General features: G+C 33.9%; 1 protein-coding gene and 1 long non-coding RNA gene across 2 annotated transcripts; both read right to left on the reverse strand.

Moving 5' to 3' along the window:
* LOC115874548 (guanine nucleotide-binding protein subunit beta-5) lies at positions 1-21,182 on the reverse strand. The gene is made up of 9 exons (XM_030889728.1): positions 20,975-21,182; positions 20,780-20,916; positions 20,602-20,720; positions 20,418-20,544; positions 835-978; positions 637-777; positions 484-580; positions 255-421; positions 1-194 (listed from the first exon to the last, which is right to left on the reverse strand). The coding sequence occupies exons 1-9, from the start codon at positions 21,087-21,089 to the stop codon at positions 183-185; spliced, it is 1,059 nt and encodes a 352-aa protein (XP_030745588.1). The 5' UTR covers positions 21,090-21,182; the 3' UTR covers positions 1-182.
* On the reverse strand, positions 8,664-8,889 carry LOC115874564. Its single transcript, XR_004048855.1, has 2 exons — positions 8,849-8,889; positions 8,664-8,720 (listed from the first exon to the last, which is right to left on the reverse strand). It is a non-coding gene; the product is annotated as an uncharacterized LOC115874564 (long non-coding RNA).
* Positions 21,183-21,574: the final 392 nt, after the last annotated feature.

The raw sequence follows: 21,574 nt of genomic DNA on the forward strand, positions 1-21,574 counted from the left end.
CACTATAGCTTTATTTTAACACCGAGTTAACTTAACAAAAACATATAAAAAACAATACTATTTAAAAATTTTAAAGCATATTTTTAACAGAGTATAAATATATGTATACATTTATCTACTTCTAATATTAATATTACACATTAAGGAACAAAATTAATACTTTTTTTAATACTAACATAAAATTAAGCCCAAACCTAAAATATATAAGCCAAATTATTTAAAATAATCTTTATATTATAAAAAAAATGACTCACTCTTAATGTACAGTCCCAGGAACCTGTTGATAAAGCAGTACCATCAGGCGATACTTGTAAACAGCTGACTCTATTTTCATGACCATACAACAACCATACCCTAACACACTTCAATGTATCCCAGACATTCACAGTATAATCATTATAACCAGCAAATAATAGTCGTCCTAGACAGTAAAAATATTTAAAATATTATCTTCAATATATTCGATTTTAACTTTATTTTTACCTGAATGTGAAAAATCAACTGAATTTGCTCCAAAAATAATACTGTCTTTACTGTATACCGCTATCTCTTTGTCAGCTCTTAAATCAAACAACCTGCACTAAAAGAATAATAAAGAATATTAAAAATATTTTGTAACATATGAATATGCTTTACTGTAGCGTCATCTCCTCCAGTAGCTACTGCATCTCCACTAGGATGAAACTTTACACTGTTCACATCAGATTCGTGGCCTTCAAATGATTGGACACACTGTCCACTGCGCATATCCCAAATTAGAACCATTTTGTCCACACTCTAAAATAGATTCAATTTGAAATAATCCATAAAAAACTATAAACAATGAGTTATTACTCCAGAAACAAAGGTATTGCCTGTCTCAGATGGAGCTAGATCAATTGACATAACATCAGCGGAATGTCCATGAAAATTTTGAAGCAATTGTCCAGATTCTACGTCCCATAGAGCACACGTAGAATCGCCACTACCTGTTAGTATCTAAAAGTATATTTAATATTCTAATACTAGATTTAATTGAATAAATTTATTACCTAGTGTTATTAATACTTAATTCGTTATGTAATTCATTATTATGCAATTGCACCCTAACACAGTGGCGTGCAGTGCAAATCAAAGCAAGTTTGACAAAAATTGGCAAAATCAAATATACGCAGAATAGCATAAGTAATTAATATTAGGGAGTTTTCGTTGCTTACAAATTGCAATTCCGGTTAACGCTAATTGACAACTTTGACATTTCAATTTCGATTATCGTATATCGTAACCGCTAGCTGCCGATATTTTACGGACGTTAGCCAAAGCCGTTAATATAGCGGTACGCATGCGCACTAGCGCAGTAGAAACACAACATTGAAAAATACAGATCTAACCCAACATCATTCTATTTTGTTTATGTTTTGATTATTTATTTTATCTGTGTTAAACTCGTTGGGAATTCTTAGTGCTTCAACTAATCGAGGAATGTCTTTTTTTTCAAAGCTGAAGTTAGCTTTGCAGTCTTGGTCAGATAACATTTCTAGGTTGAACTCCCCATAAAGTTCTGCTCGATATTCGATGTTGTTTTCAAACCCTTCCAACAGCATAGCATCCTCCAAATCCGATTCATCACTAGAGTCCAATAAAATTAAATTGTCCATCCTATATAGCGATACCCAATAAAGTCATATAAAGCACTTTCAAATCAAACAACAATACAAAAACCAAAAATCAAAACACTACGCTACGGGCTGTGCTTAGCTGTCAGTTTTCGGTTATCGTATCGTATGTCGGCTCCGAACCGATGAACCGAAAGTCCGAAAACTGTTTTTTTATCTGTCAAAATAGCGGTTATGGTTACGTATCCGTTAACCGTACCGTTGAATTTTTTTAAAGCAACGAAAACTCCCTATTGTCAAGGTATATAGCGACATCTGTCGGAGGAGCGAACAACCGCTAAGCGTGTTTTTTTTGCCAAGAAACGTGGCGACCTCTTTCGGGGAACTGAACGGTGCGCCATGTCTTAGCCCACGGCCACACAGAAAGCGTTTTTAGCGTTTTGCATTTTTTGCGTCTCAAGCGTTTTTTGCGATTTTACCGTTTTAAGCGCTTTTTTCGATTTGTGTCCATTAAAAACACGCAAAAGACGCGGCAGGTCTGCAGTTTCTATCAAGATGTCAATTTAATAACGTCGCAAGCTCGTGGATTCCCGGCCCGTCCAACAATCAATCCTGTGAGAAAGAGACAGACGAGATCGGCGCCGTTAGCGTTGAAGAGACGAAGATAAAAGATGCTGGGATTGAATTGTGGACGGGCCGGCGCATATATTCAGAGACAAACACAATCTACTGCTAGTGCCAGTGGTGTGTGTAAAAATAATAATTATTATTTACCATTTTATTTGGAATTTTAGTTTATAAGTGTATAGTTTTTTATGTTGTAGTGTTGTGGTTAGTACTTGTTATAATTATAATATAATAAATAATTATAATTATATAATAGAATAGTAAATATTTCTAGTTGCTAATGCAATCTTAGGACATGATTTATGAAACATTTTGGAGTAACTTCTTTACGCGCGCTGGGGGTAAAAATTCAAGGCCGTGACATACGAGCTAGTGAGATGGCTTTGACACACGAGCTAACGAAGCACGAGCGAAAAATACGTAGTGACGCGACGTGTATTTGTGAGCAGTCCACGTGTTTATCAAAAAACATTTTTTACGTGTAAAAAACTATTTGTCACACGTAAAAAATTATTTGGTAAAGGTGTGGATCCGGTGGCTGACCTTGAAGCCCATATTTGCTGCATTTGATCATCGATACTACGCAAGCGCACATCGTCGATGTTGCCAAATTGTAGTTTATTTTCGAACTATTTGCAGTTGAAAATTTTTTTTTGAGTGTTAATCAATAATAATACAAATTCTATAATTAATTTTATAATTTCAGATTTATCTTGATATCCAAAATTAAGGATAATGAATATTGTGAAATGAAAGTATATGAATATATAAAATTGTAATAATAACAGAGATATGAAAGTGGTTGAATAATAATAACATTTATTTATATATTTACATTAGAATTAAAAATTACCATTTACGGATTTTTTCTTAATAGTTTTAAACTTATTAGAATTATTTTATTTTTTTCAAGTTATTTAATTTCTAGTTATTTACAGACAACAAAATAGTTTTGATTATTATTATATATGTATTGATATTTTGAAATACTACCATGACGAGTCTTATAATAGTACAATACACGTCAATGGGAGATAGAGGCAGATAGAGGTAACATATTGTTACGGATTCCGTGGGTCCACTAATTTAAACTCACGATAAAATACTTAACGAATTTATTTTCTCGCTTTATACACAACTACTAACTTATAACACACAACAAACTAACTATTTATAAGATTCCTTCACCAAATTGTCCGATTTTCAATTTTCACGCGGTATATTCAAATTTCAAAAACTGTCTCAGTTGTCGATGGCTCCGGCTTATATACTCTATTGACTGCTTCTCGAAATTTCCCCAATTCTCGGAAAGCGTACTTCTTCATACCAGACAATTCCATTGTCTGATTCCTCTTACTTCTCGACTTGACTAAAATATGGCGCCTGAAAAAGTCTTTTAATTTCTGGCGGATACGCCATTTTTCTTGACACGTTGCGGTTGTGCACGCAACCAGTAATACATTTTTAATTTCTGGCGGATACGCCATTTTTCTTGACACGTTGCGGTTGTGCAGGCAACCAGTAATACATTTTAGCCCTTGACCTTGACATTGCCCCCTTCTCAAATTTGATCGTCCCGATCAAGGTTTCCTGTCTGGTATCTCTCAATCGATCCAGATGAACTACTTTCATCTTACTTCTAGGGCTGCGTTGAATCCGGTACACAACATCATTTATCCTCTTGATGACTGTATAAGGACCTTCCCATGCTGGAGTTAACTTTGGGGACCTCCCTTTCTTGCGCTGTGGGTTATATAACCATACCATATCGTCCTGTTGAAATCCCGTAGAATTAGCTCTGAGGTCGTAACGAGCTTTCATCCGGTCACTGGCTAGCGTAATCTTACTTCTCACGGCCTTATGAATTCCCAATAACCTTTCCTTCAGTTCATCCGCGTAGTCCTCTACGTTCGTGGTGCTGTCGTCTGGTGATCCGAACACCAAGTCACAAGGCAACCGTAATTCTCGACCAAATAAAATCTTCGATGGTGAAAGTCCGGTGGTGTTGTGAACTGCACTTCTATATGCCATTAGGAATAGTGGTATATGCTGATCCCAATCTCTTTGATGTTCATCCACCATTTTCGAGAGATGTTCTTCAATGGTCTTATTGAATCTCTCGACCATCCCATCAGACTGCGGATGTAAAGCTGTTGTCCTAGTCTTGTGAATACCAAGCAGATCACACATCTTCTGGAACAGTCTTGACTCGAAGTTCCTTCCTTGGTCAGTGTGAAGCTCTAAAGGAATTCCAAATCTACTGAAGACATTATGACTAATACTTCAGCTACAGTCGATGCTTCTTGGTTTGGAATGGCAAAAACTTCTGGCCATTTACTGAAATAATCCATCGCCACTAAAACGTACTTGTTGCCCTTGTGCGTTTCAGGGAATGGGCCTGCAATGTCAACAGCGATTCTTTCGAATGGCAGTCCAACGTTATATTGTTTCATTTTTCCCCTAGATCGAGTGCTTGGTCCTTGGCTGGCTGCACAAATTTTACATTGTCGACACCATTTCTTGACATCTTCGCAATAATCCACCCAGTAAAAGCGATCTCTCAGCTTGCTCAAGGTCTTGTTTACCCCAAGATGGGCTCCAGTTTTACCACCGTGAATTTCTTCCAATACCTGGGTAACTTTCTTCCTTGGTACCAGTAACTGAGTTGTTACTGTGCTGCCATCCGCACTTTCCCATGTGCGCTTTAACAATCCATTCTCAATAACCAGTGAATTCCACTGAGCCCAGAGAGCTTTGAAAACGAGCCCTCTGTTTGCAATATCCTGCCACGGTGGTCTCTCGCCGTTACCTTCCTTGAGCCGTAGTATTGCTCCGATGTCTGGATCTTCCATTTGATCTTTCCTCAATTGTGTCGTCGTCCACTGTTCATCGGTTCCAAGCTTAAAACTCCTTATTCTGATAGTGCTTTCGCGATGTTTCATTTTCTTGTCCAAGGTAGCTCGTCGTCGATCTAGGTCGTTGTCGATAATTTGTACCCGTCCTACACGGCACCCAGCGGTTTTCTCTAGTTTCCCGAACACAGTCTTCTTGGTATCACCAGGTATCATCACAATTTTCGATAATATTTCTTCCATATTTCCTGGTCTCTTCTCTTTAGATACAGAAAATTCCTCATTTCCGATTTTCAGGATGTTTCTATGGTGATCAAACGAAAAACCATGTTGACTGATCACATCCATACCCATGATAAAATCATCTTCAATGTCCGCCACTAAAACGCTATGCCGAAACTTCAAATTCCCTAACTCCAATTCCATGAAAGCCTCTCCCCGTACAACGGCCATTTCCCCCGTAACTGTACGTAAATACACTCTTCTTCTAAGAGGCATCATCTTCAATCCTCGCACTGAGTTAGTCTGCACCAACGATACCATAGCGCCTGTGTCCACAGTCATTCGAATTCTTCTACCATTGACCTTCCCGTTGATCACCAAACTGTCAGCGGTTTTTCCTAGACTCCTAACGGAAAACATCCTAGGGGCTCTGTTTTCTTCAGCCAATACTCGCTCATTAGTGTTGATTTCCTGGTGCCTATGTTCTCTCGATGGTAAACGGAATCGCATTTGGACGCGGCAATCCCGTTTGGGATATATACAGGGTGTCCCAGAAATGAGTGCAGATATTTTAAGGGGTGGTAGATCTGGCCAAAAGAAACATATTTTCTCTTTACCGTTTTTAAAATAGATTGAAAATAACCGAGTTATTTAACTTTGAAAGTTTAAAAAAAAAATTGCGACATTTTGAGAGCCGCCGGGGAATCTCGCGGATCCCCCGGCGCGGGGGAGAGATCTCGCGGATCTCAGCTTGTTCGCCGCCCGCTGTTGCCACATCGACTAGAAAGACTTAAAAAGTACTTGCAAAATCCCACACCATCCAAGAGGTTCTGCAGAGGTGCGTTACTTTTTTTAAGTGGGTGATCGCCAGTAGCCCTACTTTTCACATTACACAAAATAAACTAAAAGAAAAAAAACTTACCAAACAATAAAAAAAGATATCCCTATAGCAGAGAGATACAACTGCAGAGCTTTCTTTTTTTCCATTTTACCACTCTTAAAACTGCACATAACACTACACTTAATAACATCACTTCACTACAATTCTTAACAACACTATGCAAATTTTCAACTGTGGAAATATTGGCTCCCCTATTAATTTTAGAGCTAAATCGTAAATGGTTTTTAAAGATACATTACAAATTTGCACAAGGGGATCCAATATCTCGACAGTTCAAAATTTGCATGGGATATCCTATATTTCCAACGATGATGCACCACCCGGTATACCCTTCGCTTCTTGACTGCATGCTATTATAATAATGTTCAAAATGACGACCTCCATTTCCAATACATGCTCTCCTTCTTCTGAGCATGGAATTTTTAACGTTTTGCAGCAATTCTTCGTTGCTTTTCCCGAATCCCTCAAATGCTGAACCATACTTACAAAGGTTCGAGCATTAGGGATTTGTCTACTCGGATACTCTTCGGAATAAAGTCTCCGAGCTTCTACAGCGCTTTCCCCTGCTAAGTACCTATGGTCTTAGCATATCCACCTTCTCCGGATTTGTATACTTCATCGCGATTTGCCTATACCGATACCGATTACCGACACAAAAATATGCACTAACGAACATTTCACAACACTTTAAACACAATCTCCGATCACTTTCTCGAATTTTAAAAGCTCGATACTATTAGAAATTAGATCGATTTCTAATAGTGTACATGCTTTGTGTACACTCGATTAATAATGTCGTTAGTCGTTAATATAATACAGGAATCTGTAATTTTCTCCCCACCGCCCATTTCATTGGAAAAAACGGCGGCAAGTTTTCTGCTTTTGAAATTACGATCGATGGCATTCTATTGTGTAAAAGTGGATGGTAAATGGCATCGATCGTAATTTCTCAGGCAATTTAACGTCTTAGCAGGTATACTCATTTTTTTATCAAAAAAGCTTTATAGAAAAAAGAATAACTGAATATGTTAGTAGCTTTATTACTAATTAAACTATTCAAAACATGTTTTGATATTACTAAAAAAAATTAACTAAAAAATATAGCAAATTTTATAGTTTGACGACGTTATAATTAACAATAGGCAAATGGAAAAAATTACCTAACTACATATTAGAGACATAATTCCATACCTAGAAATACCGTATGGTCGGAAAAAACGGCGTCCAGAATGGCTTGAAAATAACGGTCGGTGAAATTCTCCATAAAATTTTACACATAGATTGACAGCGATCTTTATTTCATAGCCATCGCTGACGCCGTTTTTTTTTTCACGACCATATTGTATTTCCCATTAATCGCATGGTGGCAATACTAATTTATATTTAAAGAGATATATCTAAATGTGTATATACTAGGTATTTTATGAGCAATCATATTTAAGCTATTATGACTCATATCATATTCTAATTACTTGAAACTTGAAACATAATATTTGCTCCTATTATATTCATGTAACTAAATTTTCTAATATTAATAACTCTCTGATAATAAAAAACAAGAGTGTGTTTTGAAAAAGTAAAGCATAATTACTGTGTATTGACTTTATTGTGAAAAGCAACCTATTTGAAACACATTTACGTAACTTACAGAATAGTTTAAAAAAGAACTTACACACATGTTTTTTTAGTCTATTTTCTTTATTATATTTGAAAACTACAGTCCCCCTTCCAATACATAAAAACATTTATATTCAAATATACTCTAGATAGAGCTCCAATTTTTATATGAAATGAGAATTTGTTCACACATAAACTACCGTATGATCGAGAAAAAACGGCGTCAACGATGGCTATGAAATGAAGGTCGCTGTCATTTTATATGTAAATTTATATAGGAAATGTCATTGATCGTCATTTCCCAGCCAACTGGACGCCGTTTTTTTTTCGATCATATGGTACATTTTATGTATTTTATTCTTTAATTTTAATTACTACAAATGGTCTTGATATTTTTCTTTTGAATACATATATTCTTGTTACTCTCTTTCATCTTTGTCTCTAATATACAGATGCATTGCAATTTGTTGTTAGTATATTTATGTAATCATTTCATAAATCCTAAAAATAAAAATGGTTATAACATGCTTTCCAGATATCCATATCCACAATATTCTGTGTGTAAATATGTTCAATTTTTAATAACCCATTCACTAAATGAGATTGTGAGACAACATACAGGTAGCTGTTTAAATAATTTTCAATCTTTGTATGTAATAATAGATTTCACATATTATATGCATTACACAATATGCATTACCTGCAATAATAAAAGATATTTTCTTTAAAGTGTATAATTCTATCTAACACACTTCTAATAAAGTATACTCTGACTCTTTGAACATTTGTTACAGCTTCTAATAATTAGGTATATCGATAACTTCCTAAGAAATTTTGTTAGCACTTTTAGTTAGTTTACCATTTTTCTCAATATATTCTGCATAATATATGACTCGATACATTCACCTAGAATAAAATCAATAATATCATTTATGAATAGAAAACTACATGTATAACTTTTTCGTTAATATTTGCAATTTCAGACCAGAACTTGTCTGAAGAGAACTTTCTTGGTTTGTTTAAAAATATCTTACCGTATAACATAAATTTACATCTGAATTAATCTAATCAGATCTAATTTTCTTCATAGTATAGAAAACATCGAAACTATTTGACTGGTAATCGAGCTATCAATAAGCTGACACTAAAATTTAATGCATAATTAAATGGGATAATTATTTTCATGTAAAACAAAACTTTATACTAATAAGACCACAGGGAGTACATAATAACAGTGTTACTGAGATTTTTGATTTAATGTATTGCTTGGTATTTGTAGATCTATTATTGTATTGTGATTACAATTGCCTTCTTCTCCATTGATGCATCCTAATTTAAGATTACTGATTTTCTAATACATAATTAAAGTGAAATTATTTTTCCTACCATTACATAATTAATTTCTTCCTACCATTAGGTAGATACCTGAAAGGTTAATAAATTAAAAACGAATTTATTAAGACATTTAAACTGTTTACCTCATTTCTCACATATTTTTGACACCAAACATTATAAATAAATCAAAAAATATTCGTATACCAACTGAATTATATGATATTTCATTTTGAATAATAAAAGTACTTTTTTACAGGTTTATTTGGCATTGTTTGCATTGTTTTTTGTTGTTTTCTGTTTTGTTTTTGTGCGAGTTTAATAACCCACGATTAACCTTAAACATAACCTTAAACTACACACCATACTAGGGATGTACGATTCGAATCGATTATTATCAAATCGACGTGATTTTTATCAAACGATTTTTTGGTATAATCGATCTTTTTTTTTAAATCGAAGACCGATTTTATTTATACAGTTTTACAGGTTTATTTATTTGTTAGAATTTAGAATAAGAAAAAACACTTTAGTTTTGCTGGAATATTTGTTTGCAGTGCATCCCTAGTAAAAGGCCATCTAGCAATGAACTGAAAAATTAAGTGTAAGTGCTCGCTGCCGCATGCGCCGATGTTTGTTTATCACTTTGATATCAGGTGTCAGATTTTTGTCGGGGCTTCCCATATTTTTATATTTTAGATAACGTAGAATACTCTTTGATTTTACCTTAATTCTTTCTTGGGTATACCCTTTCTTGTACTTTTATTTTATTTTTGGGATATCCCTACTCCATACATAAACATTTAGAAAATTGATTTATCTATCTTTATACAACCACCAAAACGTTGACCCATAATAGTAATACATCAGTCCAATAGTAATACATCATCTAGAGGACGCTAAGTCAACAAATTCCTAAATAAAAATTTGTAATTTCTAATTCCTTCAGTGTTTTCGAAATCGTTGTCGGGGTTGTGTCGGTTTTGAAGAAATGTCAAAGAAAACCCCGGGCTGTCTACCATCAGCCACCGGATATAAGTAGTTATTAAAGCAAGTTTTTTTTAACATTTTTTATTGTATTTATGAGTTTAGTGTTTGATTATTATCATGTGAAAAATTTTAAATAATATTTTAAAAGTGATAGGCATGTGATAGGTTTGTGATGTTCAGTTTAATAGATATTTGGTGTGTATGTGTTTGCGTATATGTGTGCTGGATAAAAAACACTTTCATTAAAAGGGTAAGCTCTAACTAAACATTAAAGGTTATAATTGTTTATTGAAACGATTGAAAATATTTCCTAATATGGCGAAAAATGAAGCTATAATAATTGTTAAGATATATTTTTTCAGTTTACTCCACTATAAAAAGTATTTAAAATATTGCGCGTTTCTCTAGAGTTGGTAGAGAGGCAATCTGCACTAATATGAATAAAATTAATTTTCGTATTTTTTTCTGTAGCAACTAAAAATAATTGAATTTATAGATAAACATGCAGAATGTGGGTATGGTAGGAGGTGGCAACGTTGCATTCTCTCCGACACTCCGGAAAATGTCAAGAAAAATATAAAATTTTCAACATTTTTTTTTCGCAAAAAAAACCTCATAGGCGTGTTTCTGGGGTTGAACTATACTACCAGTTAAAATATCTGCACTCATTTCTGGGACACCCTGTATAGCACCTTATGTCCTGGGATCTTCCGATGTGCCGATGTTCTCTGGATAGTGAATGGAATCGCATTTGGATGCGACAATCCCGTTTGATGTGGCCATTCCTGCCGCATCCATAGCATCTCATATCCTGGAATCTTCTTTGGTTCTCTGTCTGGGTGTTGTTAACTCCCTTGTTCACTAGTAGCTCACATAGTTTGTCGAATTTTCTACACATCTCCTCCAAACTTCTGTGGATACTCTCGGGCTGTTCCTCTACCGTTACCGATCTTATCTTCGGGCTAGGGATGGCGCTAAAAGCAGCTTCGATTTCCAGCGCCCTGACCAGTGCTTCGCTGCTGGTAGAAAATCGGGATATTTGCAGCGCCCTCTGTAATTCGTTGTCCCTCAGTCCGCTGATAAAGCACTGAGCAGCGAGTTCCTCCCTAAATCCTTCCGGTGCTTCAGGATACGCTAGGTGTACCAGCCGACGTAAGTCTGCTTCAAATTCTTGCAGACTCTCTCCGGACCTCTGCAGGCGTGTCTTGATCTGGGCCTGGTAAAGTTGACGTCGATGTTGATCGCCATATCTTCTGTCCAATGCAGCAACCAAGGTTTCGTATTCCTGCTGTTGGGCTGCAGGAATAGTTTGCAGCAGTTCCAGGGCAGGGCCGCGCAGCGATGACAAGTGCCGCTGCTTTCTCCTGGTCAGTCCATCCGTTGGCAGCGGCGGCTGCTTCAAACTGACGGTGGTACATTATCCATGTCGTTTGTCCATCGTAGGTCGGGGCCTTAAGGTTCGCTGTTCCTTGAACGCCAGGTGTCTTTACTTGTACCTTGGTCTTCTGTAGGTCCATCTCCAATTTCTCCATTTTCTGCTGAAGGCGTTCCTCCAGATCTTCTACGGCTTCTTGAAGGTGGATTTCTTGCTTTTCTAAAGTTTTCTTAAGACGGTCCTGATCTTCTTGTCTTTCTTTCTGGCGGCGCGTTTCTATATCTTCTAAAATTTCCCTCCATTCATTCTTCTGACGAATTTCTAAATTGCCTAAAATTTTCTCAAGCCGGTCCTGTTCTTCTTCTTTGTCTTGTTGTCGTTGAATTTTCAAATCTTCGAAAATTTTGTCTTGATTTTCCAGAATTTTCAGTAGGCGGTCTTGTTCTTCTGCTTTCTCTTTTCGCAGCTTCTCTTGTTCTTCTGCCTTTTCTCTTCTCATATTCTCCATAAAATCGCCTAATAGTTTGCTTACTTCCTCCATTTTCTTCGCTTGTTCCCTTGTACCAACCATAAAAATACTCTAATCCGGTCCAAAAATCTTCCAATCCACTTAATTTTCTTCTTAAAATCCTCTTGAATCCCACTTCTGACACCAATTGTTACGGATTCCGTGGGTCCACTAATTTAAACTCACGATAAAATACTTAACGAATTTATTTTCTCGCTTTATACACAACTACTAACTTATAACACACAACAAACTAACTATTTATAAGATTCCTTCACCAAATTGTCCGATTTTCAATTTTCACGCGGTATATTCAAATTTCAAAAACTGTCTCAGTTGTCGATGGCTCCGGCTTATATACTCTATTGACTGCTTCTCGAAATTTCCCCAATTCTCGGAAAGCGTACTTCTTCATACCAGACAATTCCATTGTCTGATTCCCTTACTTCTCGACTTGACTAAAAGATGGCGCCTGAAAAAGTCTTTTAATTTCTGGCGGATACGCCATTTTTCTTGACACGTTGCGGTTGTGCACGCAAGCAGTAATACATTTTTAATTTCTGGCGGATACGCCATTTTTCTTGACACGTTGCGGTTGTGCAGGCAACCAGTAATACATTTTAGCCCTTGACCTTGACAATATTTTACCTATAATGTTACTAATATAATATACTTTGATTGTAATGTTTGTATGATAATTTCTTAAAAATATCAAGTTAGTGGATTAATAGCAATTTTAGACATATATTTTATCGAAGAGTGTGTTGATAAGACTAAAATAATGTTGCTAATATATATAAATGCTTGCTAATATATATAAAAATATATGTAATAATGCTTCATGTTTTATCTTTTTCTCTTTAGAAGGGAGATGGTTTGTGTCGTAGAATACATTACAGTATTTAATATCGTGTACTTTGATATTCTTTTCTTAATTTACTGTAATTTCTTGTTTTCTATAATGCCAAATCTTGACAATATGGTGAAGGTTGAGTTTTGATCTTATTAGTTTTATACCTGTGTTTATACTTATACAAGACCAAATTAAGACTTAGTTTGTGATTTATATTAAGATCTTTCTTATAATATTTGTTATGTCTTAATCTTAATACTATATTATGCTTTGTCTGGAAAATAAATGTTAAAATATCTTAATTTTGGATATCCTATTCCATCCTTCCATTAGGAAAAATATGGTTTATAAATCATATTATGCTAAGAAAATCACATAAATTAGGTGTAAGAATAGAGAAATCTTAAGGTAGTAGAAAAATTAATGCAATATATGTATAAGCAGAATTAAATAAGGTAACTGTTAATGTTGCTGAAGCTGATTCTACAATTTTAATTACGGAGGCTAAAAGGCCTTTTAAGGCGTCCGTAGTTTTGATGGAATGTTAAAAAAAACCTATTATGAACATGACATGGAGCTCCAGCATTTAAAAATTTAAAAAAAAGAAAAAACTTGGACATATCCCTTTTAATTTCCCGAATTTTTAATAAAGCCCTTTTTAAACGTAGCATAATAATCTAGAGCAATTAGAGTAATTATAGGAATCTAGAGTTTTATTTCTATTTAATTTTATTGACTATGAAAATACATAATAAGCGTTCACGTGTTGTGCGAAATATTAAAATAATAATATAAATCCTTGATCTAAATAATATACCGCGTACTATGATTGAAAAAAAATAGCGTCAGCGATGACTATAAAATGAATTGGGGGATTTTATATGGGAAACGTTCTCAATCGTCATTCCCCAGCCAACTGGACGCCGTTTTTTCGATCATACGGTATATATTGACAAAAAACACTGAAAAGCACATATTTGTTTTCTACTGAAAATAATTCCAAAATAACTTACAATCTGGCAACATCGAGGATTTGCGCATGCGTAGTGTCTGTGACTATATGCAGCAAAAACTCGTTTCAAGGTCAGCCACCGGATCCACACCATTACCAATTATTTTTTTACGGGTCAAAAACTTATTGTTTCTGGTAAAAAAAAATTTGTTACGCAAAAAAAATATTTTTTTACGTGTAAAAAACTATTTGTTACGCGTAAAAAAATTTTTTTACGCGTCAAAAACTTATTGTTTCTAGTTAAAAACTCTTTTACTCAAAAAAAATATTTTTTACGTGTAAAAAACTATTTGTTACACGTAAAAGAATTTTTTTTACGCGTCAAAAACTATTTGTTTGTGTTAAAAAACCTTTTATACGCAGAAAAAAAACACTTTTTACGCATAAAAAAACTATTTTTTACACGTAAGAAAATATTCCTTTAATTTATTACTTTTTCAACATTTCAAACTACACTTTTTCAAACATTTCCTTCAAATTTTTGAATTTAATACAATCTTCCTAAACAGTAGCTATTCTTTATAAAAATATTTTTAGATAATACCCCAAAATAAAAAAAATGCATACTATTTAATTTAGTTTTATTGTATTATTAAATAGAACGTCCGCCTATGACGGGGTCTCATCTTAGAAAACGCAAAAGACGCTACAAAAAACAAACTAAGCCCACGTCCACACAGAAAGCGTTTTTAGCGTTTTGCGTTTTTTGCGTCTCGAGCGCTTTTTGCCATTTTACCGTTTTAAGCGCTTTTTTCGATTTGTGTCCATTAAAAACACGCAAAAGACGCGGCAGGTCTGCAGTTTCTATCAAGATGTCAATTTAGTAACGTCGCAAGCTCGTGGATTCCCGGCCCGTCCAACAATCAATCCTGTGAGAAGGAGACAGACGAGATCGGCGCCGTTAGCGTTGAAGAGACGAAGATAAAAGATGCTGGGATTGAATTGTGGACGGGCCGGCGCATATATTCAGAGACAAACACAATCTACTGCTAGTGCCAGTGGTGTGTGTAAAAATAATAATTATTATTTACCATTTTATTTGGAATTTTAGTTTATAAGTGTATAGTTTTTTATGTTGTAGTGTTGTGGTTAGTACTTGTTATAATTATAATATAATATAATAAATAATTATAATTATATAATAGAATAGTAAATATTTCTAGTTGCTAATGCAATCTTAGGACATGATTTATGAAACATTTTGGAGTAACTTCTTTACGCGCGCTGGGGGTAAAAATTCAAGGCCGTGACATACGAGCTAGTGAGATGGCTTTGACACACGAGCTAACGAAGCACGAGCGAAAAATACGTAGTGACGCGACGTGTATTTGTGAGCAGTCCACGTGTTTATCAAAAAACATTTTTTACGTGTAAAAAACTATTTGTCACACGTAAAAAATTATTTGGTAAAGGTGTGGATCCGGTGGCTGACCTGGTGGAGTCCACGTGTTTATCAAAAATATTGATGTTTCAATACAAATTTTGTAAAAGTGAATCAAATTATTACGTGTAAAAAACATTTGTTACACGTAAAAAACTATTTTTATTATTTTACACGAATAAAACTGTACACGTAAAGAACTATTTTTTACGCGTATAAAACTATTTGTTACTGGTAGAAAACTATTTTTTACGCGTATAAAACTATTTTTTACGCGTATAAAACTATTTGTTACGTGTAAAAATCTATTTGTTATACGTAAAAACTATTTTTTTAGGCGTCAGAAACTTATTGTTTCTGGTAGAAAACCTTTCTTACGCAAAAAAAATATTTTTTACGTATAAAAAACTATTTGTTACATGTAAAAAACTAATTTTTACGCGTCAAAAACTTATTGTTTCTGGTAAGAAAACTTTTTTACACAAAAAAAATATTTTTTACGTGTAAAAAACTATTTGTTACACGTAAAAAACTAATTTTTACGCGTCAAAACGGTAATGGTGTGGATCCGGTGGCTGACCTTGAAACGAGTGTTTGCTGCATATAGTCACAGACACTACGCATGCGCACATCTTCGATGTTGCCAGTTTGCAAGTTATTTTGGAATTATTTTCAGTAGAAAACAAATATGTGCTTTTCAGTGTTTTTTTGTCAATATATACCGTATGATCGAAAAAACGGCGTCCAGTTGGCTGGGAAATGACGATTGAGGACATTTCCCATATAAAATGACAGCGATCTTCATTTCATAGTCATCGCTGACGCTATTTTTTTCAATCATAGTACGCGGTATATTATTTATATTATTATTTTAATATTTCGCACAACACTTGAACGCTTATTATGTATTTTCATAGTCAATAAAATTAAATAGAAATAAAACTCTAGATTCCTATAATTAATCTAATTGCTCTAGATTATTATGCTACGTTTAAAAAGGGCTTTATTAAAAATTCGGGAAATTAAAAGGGATGTGTCCAAGTTTTTTCTTTTTTTTTTAATTTTTAAATGCTGTAGCTCCATGTCATGTCCATAATAGTTTTTTTTAACATTCCATCAAAACTACGGAGGTCTTAAAAGGCCTTTTAGCCTCCGTAATTAAAATTGTAGAATCAGCTTCAGCAACATTAACAATTACCTTGTTTAACTCTGCTTATACATATATTGCATTAATTTTTCTCCACCTACCACCTTAAGATTTCTCTATTCTTACACCTAATTTATGTGATTTTCTTAGCATATATGATTTATAAACCATATTTTTCCTAATGGAAGGATGGAATAGGATATGCAAAATTAAGATATTTTAACATTTATTTTCCAGACAAAGCATAATATAGTATTAAGTAAGACAAAAAGTATTATAAGAAAGATGTTAATGACACACTCACAAACTAACTAAGTCTTAATTTGGTCTTGTATAAACACAGATATAAAACTAATAAGATCAAAACTCAACTTTCACCATATTGTGAAGATTTGGCATTATAGGAAACAAGAAATTACAGTAAATTAAGAAAAGAATATCAAAGTGCACGATATTAAATACTGTAATATATTTTACGACACAAACTATCTCCCTTCTAAAGAGAAAAAGATAAAACATAAGTCTTATCACCACACTCTTCGATAAAATATATGTCTAAAATTGCTATTAATCCACTAACTTGATATTTTTAAGAAATTATGATACAAACATTATAATCAAAGTATATTATATTAGTAACATTATAAGTAAATGTTACCTCTATCTCCCATTGACGTGTATTGTTCTATATAAGACTCGTCATGGTAGTACTTAGTACTTCATAATACATCGATACATATAATCAAAACTATTGTTGCCTGTAAATAACTAGAAATTAAATAACTTGAAAGAAATCAAATAATTCTAATAAGTTTAAAACCATTAAGAAAAAATCCGTAAATGATAATTTTTAATTCTAATGTAAATATATAAATAAATGTTATTATTATTACAATTTTATATATTCAATTTTATATATCATTCCTTAATTTTGGATATCAAGATAAATCTGAAATTATAAAATTAATTATAGAATATGTATTATTATTGATTAACACTCAAAAAAAAAATTTCAACTGCAAATAATTCGAAAATAAACTGCAATTTGGCAACATCGACGATGTGCGCTTGCGTAGTATCGATGATCAAATGCAGCAAATATGGGCTTCAAGGTCAGCCACCGGATCCACACCTTTACCGTCAAAACTTATTGTTTCTAGTAAAAAACTCTTTTACCCCAAAAAAAAAATTACGTGTGAAAAATTATTTGTTACACGTAAAAAACTATTTTTTACGCGTCAAAAACTATTTGTTTCTGTTAAAAAAACTTTTTTTCCGCAGAAAAAACACTTTTTTTACGCGTAAGAAAATATTCCTTTAATTTATTACTTTTTCAACATAAACATTTCCTTCAAATTTTTGAATTTAATAGAATCTTCGTAAACAGTAGATATTCTTTATAAAAATATTTTTAGATAATACCCTAAAATGAAAAAAATACATACTATTTAATTTATTTTTATTGTATTATTAAATATAACGTCCGCCTATGACGGGGTCTCATCTTAGAAAACGCTAAAGACGCTACAGAAAACAAACTGATTTGTTTTCATTTGCGTTTTTTGCTAGACACTCCGACCGCTACACGCTTTTGGTGTGGCCACTCCTATATAATACTGTTATTTTGTTTTAGTCGCTAAAGACTCTTCACGCTAAAAACGCAAAAAACGCTTTCTGTGTGGCCGTGGACTTAGGCATTGGTGGAAAATCACGGACGAGAGAACTGAAATTACTGGGAAAAAAAAGAATATGACAGTTCTAGAATGGAAATTTCTCGAAACATCCGTTACCGTATATTGGGGTCCTCCATTCGCGAATTTCAAGTTCCTGTGCGCGATAGACTGGTGCCTCCAATAGGAAGGTGCTTGGGGGAAAGGGGATCTCGGCGCGGAATAGTTCTGAACTTTATGACTCAATTGAATGGAGGGAGAGTATCGCGTTCTTGAACAGTTCAGAGCTGCACAACTGCGTGAATGGAGGACAGTATCAGGGCCATGTAAGTGAAATATTAAAAATGGTTCCAGCAAAAGTTTACCAATTATGACGGATGATGGCGCTGATCCTCAAAATTTTTGGACAGGGATTTTGCTTACCGACAATACGACGTGAGCTACGACCGGACCAGGACCAATCAGAATGATCAGTCTTTCTTGGACATTTGCCGCGGAAGTCTGTGTTAATTTCTGTTGTGATAAGTGTGGTTGTGTTTGCAGTTTGATTTTTCGGTTTTGATATTATGTTAAAATTAATTTTGAAGTATTGTATCACCTGTTTTTATGTAACAGTACTTTTTTTAGTTCTATGATCTGATATGTTATGATTTGTTAATGTTTGTTTAACAATGTTATACCAAAGAGGTTATACTTAATATACTTATCAATTTGCATAGCCTAACTTTTTTATCAATAAACTTTGTAGATTTTCAGATTATTTAATTCCTTTTGTTTCCGTTTGTAATTTTATTTTTTAAGACATATTATGTGATTGTTTCACATAATATGTTTTAAAAATAAAATTGCAAATAGCGAATAAAAATAATTAAAATAAAAAAGTGTATTTTACAATTCCCCCCGGCCCCGCACCCCTTTGGCTAACCTATAATGTCAGCTATGTCGAGAGATGGCGTTACGAAAATGGAACCGATTTATTACAAGGAACTTGGGCTTCTTTTCGTTAGTATATTCTGTGGACAGTATATAAAGCGCTCCCCCCGATCGGAAGTCAATCAGTTTTTGAATAGAGCTCTTTAATAAGCAAATGGTGGACAAATTGATGATTTGAAGTTCTTCAAAAAGTCATTTGTGTGTTATTAAGTTAGGAATTGGGCCATTATTTCCACAATTCCTTCCAGTTCTCTGTTCCTACTGCTTCAGTTTCGGTAATTAATTGTTACGCTTGTTTGGTTTTGACCCGTTTGACTAGTTTTTGCCCACTCGGAGCCAGCTGAGCGAGTATATAAACGCTGTTTATATTATAGATATTAGTTTAGTTTAGTTTTAATCATCTGCTGATGATGCTAACAAGGTTAGCCAAACACGCGTCCAGTGTAAAAGTAAAAGTGTTTTGGTGCATTGTGCTGATTTACTGTTGTATTTTGCTGTTGTAACACCGAAGGTTCCAACCCCCAATGGTAATATTAATACTTAGCTATGTTTTCATAATTAAAGGATGAAAGAATAAATCCTCGCTAATATTTTGACCAACAAAATACGGATATTACATCTTTTCATCTGGCCAACACTGCAACTTAATCTATCTCTTTCTTACAGCGTGGCCTTCCACTCATTGCGGTCTGTAGAGTATGTTGAAGATTCGCAAAGGCACAAGGTTTACCATCCCATTAGAGATAATACAAAGTAAACCAAACCGCCTTCGCGTAAATCATATGGAGTGCCTTTATGGTAAATTTTATATGGGAATTGCTTGATAATGCAGTAGACCAAAATGATTTTAATACATCTTAGGAAATCTCAATTTTTCAAATCACAATGCAATTTTTGAATTCCATACTTGTTAAACTGAGTTAGGAAGGGACCATAGGCTATGTTTAGGTAGCCTGGTATAGAAAGAACCAAACTGTCAGCAAGGAGTCTCTTGGCATCGAAAGATAAAATATTTTTAAATTCATAAATTGACTTTAGTTTGTAGTATGATCGCTGACAGACATAACTTACATGCTTATTGAATGTCAGTTTGGTGTCCATAATGAGACCAAAATTTTTGACCTCATTAGTCCAATCAACTTTAACATTATTTAGTAAGATATTGTAATTTGTTGGGTCCAGATCATTGCGTGAAAAAAGAATTGCCTGTGTTTTGGTTGGATTTATGAGAAGAGAATTTGCAGATCCAAGTTAATCAGGTCTACATTCACAGGTCTCAGGTCTACATTTTTTGCCTACATTATATGTACGCCACTGCCTTAACATGTATTGACATTCTTGATAGAAATAGAAATAAATAAATATTTCTTAGATATTCATTGAAAATAAAAAAACAACTGACCTGTTGATCCGAATTGGGAAACAGACAGCAGCTCATGTAACTTGTATGGGTTCCAACTGTCTTCTTACGTTGTGATATTTCTTCATCCAATACCAAAGGATATACAGTGACCTTATTATCAAGACCACTGAAAACATAATAAGCTCATTAAATATGCAAAGTTGTTTGTTATAAAAAACCCTACCCACAAGCTACAAAATTGCCAGATGGTGCATAGGCACAAGCCATTACCCAAGTAGTTGGCATTGTAAGTGCATGTTCCTTGTTAGTGGTATGAGCATCCCAAATAATCATTTTGCCATCCTAAAATTACCAACACCTCGAGACTTAAATTCATTTAACGCAAATTATTTTGACATTACCTGAGATGATGAAACTATATGTTTTTTATCTGGAGACCAATCCGAACACAGAACTTTAGCTTGGTGACCTTTAAGCGTACGACGAGGCTTAATATTAGGGCAGCTAACGCAATCTAATCTTTCAGCAACCGCCTCCACTAAAATAATCATCCATATCATTCAAAAAATATATAATAAGTATAAAAATAATCTTACAAGAAATATCATTAAGTTTTTGCCTTTCCTCTTCCAGTCGTTTTTTCAACACTTCTGCTTCTTTTTGTAAGGATTCTACTGTCTCAGAAGATGTAGCTTTACTATCGGCATCCATTTTCACAAATTATTTTTCTTGATTTAAAATAAATCTGTATTATTTAATTAAAATTAGGCTCTTCAGAAATTTGTTTACAAAATCGATAATTATAAAGTGAAGTTAGATACAAAGACAGAGAGGTGAAGTTTGATATAAAAGTGTCAAAGTAGTGGGTTGAGCTGCCAGGGCAATTCGGCTATGTTACACCCAAGTTCACAACCATAGACTATATCGAGGACATATATTATTCTGAAATGAAGAATTTTACTGAATATTACATGGCAGAATAGCCCTGGCAGCTCAGGCCGTTAAACTAAAATACAACTCTACAACTTACGGTTATTTTTGAGAAAGAAGATAAAAGAGTGGGAATTTTGAAAAACTGTTAACTTGTGTTATTACATATTTAATAGACCATTATTAATTTTTAAGTTCTTGGAGATTTATTACATGAATACATATTCAAAATCCAAATTATTGTATTTAAAGTTTAGAATATATAT

Source organism: Sitophilus oryzae, unplaced genomic scaffold, assembly GCF_002938485.1.
Source record: "Sitophilus oryzae breed Bouriz unplaced genomic scaffold, Soryzae_2.0 scaffold_1018_pilon_pilon, whole genome shotgun sequence".
Taxonomy (NCBI): domain Eukaryota; kingdom Metazoa; phylum Arthropoda; class Insecta; order Coleoptera; family Curculionidae; genus Sitophilus; species Sitophilus oryzae.